General features: G+C 33.4%; 1 protein-coding gene across 1 annotated transcript; it reads left to right on the top strand.

Moving 5' to 3' along the window:
- Positions 1-974: 974 nt before the first annotated feature.
- Positions 975-2,827, top strand: LOC108988374 (transcription factor MYB53-like). The gene is made up of 4 exons (XM_018961620.2): positions 975-1,044; positions 1,192-1,450; positions 1,589-2,371; positions 2,539-2,827. The coding sequence occupies exons 2-4, from the start codon at positions 1,197-1,199 to the stop codon at positions 2,570-2,572; spliced, it is 1,071 nt and encodes a 356-aa protein (XP_018817165.2). The 5' UTR covers positions 975-1,044; positions 1,192-1,196; the 3' UTR covers positions 2,573-2,827.
- Positions 2,828-4,788: the final 1,961 nt, after the last annotated feature.

Here is a 4,788-nt window from a genome sequence, read left to right as displayed (position 1 = left end):
GATCAGACAATCGTACTCCGAACTCAAACATCTAAGTAAAATGTCTAGCAAATATTGCATACAATTAAAATATGATCAGACAGGTCGTATTGTTGCCTGAAATATTATTAATTAATTACGACTTATATTAGAATTTAGACAGCTTAGACAATTTGATGCTTCTTCTTGATCTTTTAGTCTTTTTAATTCATTTTTTTTATCAGGGAGATCATGATCATGTACTGCAAAGAATCATGTTACTATTAGAGATTTAGATCATTGTTTATCATTTATAATTATTATAAGGTGATGATCAGAACTGGAAGAAGTACATGAAATATTAACTTTGATTAACTTCTTCAAGTATATTAATATATGTAGCCATCGATCGAGGATATTCATATATATATATATATATATATATATATAGTTAATTAGTTATAACATATATTAATTAAATCCGCTACAAAAATGGGAACAGCTAGCTAGGCTTGATTAATACATACATACATATATATATATATATATATATATATATATATAGATGCTCATGATCATGATCATGTTGAAACTGGCCGGCCTCTTAATTAATTTTAAACCCAAGATAACATAAGTAATCCCTTAATTTGGACATGAAAGCATTATATATAATGTATATATATAAGCTAGCTAGCCCTTCTAATTAAATGGTACTAGTAATTTGTACATTATAAAATTCATTGCCTGGCCTGTATCATAAATTAAGGGTCGTCGACATTAAATTAATGGTGAATATGGGCGGGTAAAATGCAAGCTTCTAACTATAATTAAATGAAAACCTGCTCTTAAGTTTGTTTTCGGGTAATGTCGGTACTGAAAAACGAGGACAAACTCGTAACTTACTGCTACTACGTTATAAATTACAGGTCAAAATGTCAATTTATTATGGAGAAAAATCTTCTAGAATACGTACACTCTGATATCACCCATCATCCTTGTTTACTACCTATATAACTAACACTACTCTGTTATATTTCCAACACTGATCGGCCTATTTCTTCATCCTCCAGCTCAGAAAAATCCAAGGTTTGAGTTTCTTTTTCTCTTTAATTTGTTTGTTATGATCTTAAGTACCTAGCTAGGGAAATACCCAAACCAGAAAAAATAATGGAAATTTAATCCATCATCCCTAGCTCAAATATGTTCTTTTTTTTTTTTTTTTGTTTCCTGCAGAAATAATGATGGAGATCGATGAAAATGATTTGAAGAAGGGGCCATGGACACCAGAGGAGGATCAAAAGCTGATCGATTACATCCAGAAACATGGCCATGGGAGTTGGAGAGCACTTCCAAAGCTTGCAGGACTGAACAGGTGTGGAAAGAGTTGCAGGCTTAGGTGGACCAACTATCTGAGGCCTGATATCAAGAGGGGGAAGTTTTCTGAGGAAGAGGAACATATCATCATCAATCTACATGCAGTTCTTGGAAACAAGTAATCTTTGATCTAAAACTCGTTGAATTTCTATGCAAGAAAATTTCCTTAACATAGGCATGCATGCATGGTATAAAATTTGCAAACAGTTTTCCAAGAATAGTACGTATATGCTTAATTTATTAATGTTCATTGTAGGTGGTCGGCCATAGCCAGCCATCTTCCAGGGAGGACAGATAACGAAATCAAGAACTTTTGGAACACCCATTTAAAGAAAAAGCTTCTGCAGATGGGTATAGATCCAGTCACCCACAGGCCAAGAACTGACCTCGATCTTCTTTCCAATCTGCCACAATTGCTTGCTGCTGCCAATTTGGCAAATCCTTGGGTCGACAATGTTCTCAGGCTACAATCAGATGCCACACAACTTGCAAAGATCCAAGTTCTGAACAATATAATCCAAGTCCTAAGCTCGGCTCCTGCTCCAAATATGGAAGCAATTAATCATTTTCGCTCCTCGTCAATATTACCGGACCAACACCAGCTTTATGAGTACTTGCAAATGAATTCCAAACTTGAAGGACTACTCGTTAATGGCTCAATTGGTTTTCCTAGTACTCATGATCAAATGCAGTCCAAGCTTTCAAACTATGAAGCTAATTTTCAGCTACCACAATTATCTGGTGATCATCAGCCTGCTCAGAATATTATAAATGGCTTGAAAAATTATACCAGCAGTAACAGTGATTGTGTCGACCAAGTTGCTAATTCATCATATTCTATCCCACCTTCAAATGTACTTCCTAACTTGGTTTCAGCCTCGCCTGATCAGTGTAGCTCAATTGTCAGCCAAATCGAAAACCAGATTAACTCAAACGATATTATATCCAACGACCCTTCATCCATTTCAACCACCTTTGAACCTTTGGGAGATATCATGGAGAATGAAGCAAGCGACTCTTACTGGAAAGATTTTATCGAGTAAGTGTTTCTCTTTGATTTTTTAAATGCTTAACTTTCCATGTAGCTAGCTGCATGGTACTCCTTCAACTTGGTCGTTTTCCCTCTCTTCCTTCTAATGTATCTTGCCTTGTTATTTCTTCTGGCTTAACCTTTTTTTCTTGTTTATGACATCATCTTCACTGCAGACAAGCTTCTTCGCAGTCATGGCCAATGTCATAGAACAACGCGCTTCCTTATATATATTACTGGAGTTGGATTCATTTGTAAACCAAATACATGTATAATATATATATGTACATTGAGCTGGATTCACGAAAATTTTAGTTGTTTTGTGTACATATATAATATACTCTCCTTGTATGAATTAAGAGTACCGATCTATAAATCGATCATTTCATGTAAGCCTTTTTCTTACAGTGTATTTGTTAGTGTTATATATCAGAGAGCCGTTGATCGAGTGATCTTTATTATATATATTGCTTTTCTCCTTTCTTTCCTTTTTGAGCTCAAGCTTTATACAGATCAACTCACGATAAATCTATACAATATTAAAGATCTAAAATAATGATCACAAATGGTTTAACAAAGTCATGATGAATGGATCACGTTTGCATCTGCTTGTTATAAGCTTCTTCCATGGGACCGGCCCCTTGAATGCTTAATTAATGAAATCTTTTAGAAAAAAATATCCGATCGAGCCTTATGAACTATGCGGCAACTTTACGTAAACAACTTGGAGATCATTCTCATTTTCAGAGAGAGAGAGAGAGAGAGAGAGAGGATGAGAAGGGCTGAATTTAAAACAAGTTAGTTGAAGAGAGTTTGGGACCCGATATAGGTGTGTGAAAAAGACTACTCTTCTTGAATTAGAAGAAGGGGTTTGACATTTTGTAAGGGACAAAGCATTAACCCATGTGATATATGTCAAACATTTATAGTACTGTACGTAGGAAGTCACAAACCCTAATTACTACAGTGACACTCAGCTCAATTTTCTTGTACAAATTGCCTTTCCTTTGTCCCTCCCTAACGAGGATCGAAGATATATAGTAGCTATCAAGCTCTATATATCCACACAATGAAGGGAATAAAATATATTAGAAATATCAGATCATCAGATTAAAATAATGATTCTGCTTTAACTAATCGATAAGTATATTTGTCTTTTGATGAAAAAAAAGTCAAGACTGTTGTCACCATTAGGTGGGAATATTTCCCTTTGATTTAAGCCATTGATGCAAAACACAAGCAATTAAGCAATTTATCATCACTGCAAGAAATATAAATATTTATGATAAATTATTTATGACGAAAATGATTATTTATAATAAAAATAGACTCATTTTAATAAAAAAATATCTGACTATAAATAAAATTCTTCTTGTAGTACAACAAAGACAAGCCATGGAGGGTATATACACATGATAAAGGCAGCTAGCTAGTGGTATGTACGTACGTAGACTTAGTATTTAATTTTTTGGCCCAAAAATAGCAATTTTAGTTATATATTGCTCAAAGGAAACTCTTACTTATTATTCTGAGTTAATTGACCTAGCTAGCTAGCTGATAAATGTAGTACTATTTTCCTTTTGTCGGCTTCCTATTTTTGAAAAGTGCAGTGTTTTTTTTTTTTCTTTTTCTTTCGGAAAGGAAAGTATAAGTATATGGCGTCTTGAGATAGAAGTTCGCTTCTGGAGAAAAAAATTGATAGGAATTGTAAAAGCTTATGAGAATTGCCAAAGTTGCAAGCCAACCTTGTCCAAGAAGGGACTTCATTGTATTAGTAGGTACCCTTATTGACCTTTAAATAACAACTAAACACCTACCCTGCCAAATTCTTTTAATTTGATCCCAACCAAAGATTGCAATATGTCAAGGCAATTAATAATTAATTAATTTACTATATATATATATATATATCATGACTTTGATTGTGCTTTTGCTTTTGTAGAAAGAATGAAAATATCTCTAATTTTATTAATTGCCCTCATTACTTATAGTAGATGAATATCATATATATATATATATATATATATAATTAATTAAACAAAGTTTGGGCGTTACAAATAAAACTCCCAAAATCAAGCTTTGAAAGTCCTAAATCCAAAATATATAAATCTATGTCAATATGTACAATTAGGTAAAACATTCATGATAGTTCTATATAACATGCATGCCTAGCTAACAAGGGGACTGCTACCACTACAACACAATTACTTTTTAGTAACGGTTGGAAAATTATGATAGTCTCCAAACTGTCACTAAAAAGCCTTTTCTGTGATGGTTTTTGGAAACCGTCACTTAAGACAAACGAGATTTTTTTTTATGTTTCAACGTATGAGAAATTTACGTTTGAACGTCACATATACATTTGAATATTATGGCTACTTATGTGCGAACATGAAATGTTTTGGCGCCAACGTTCGAACGTTAGT

The sequence above is a fragment of the Juglans regia genome, chromosome 13 (genome assembly GCF_001411555.2).
Source record: "Juglans regia cultivar Chandler chromosome 13, Walnut 2.0, whole genome shotgun sequence".
NCBI classification, from domain to species: domain Eukaryota; kingdom Viridiplantae; phylum Streptophyta; class Magnoliopsida; order Fagales; family Juglandaceae; genus Juglans; species Juglans regia.
Note: the sequence above shows the minus strand (reverse complement) of the source record. Positions and strands in the feature narration are given on the sequence as shown.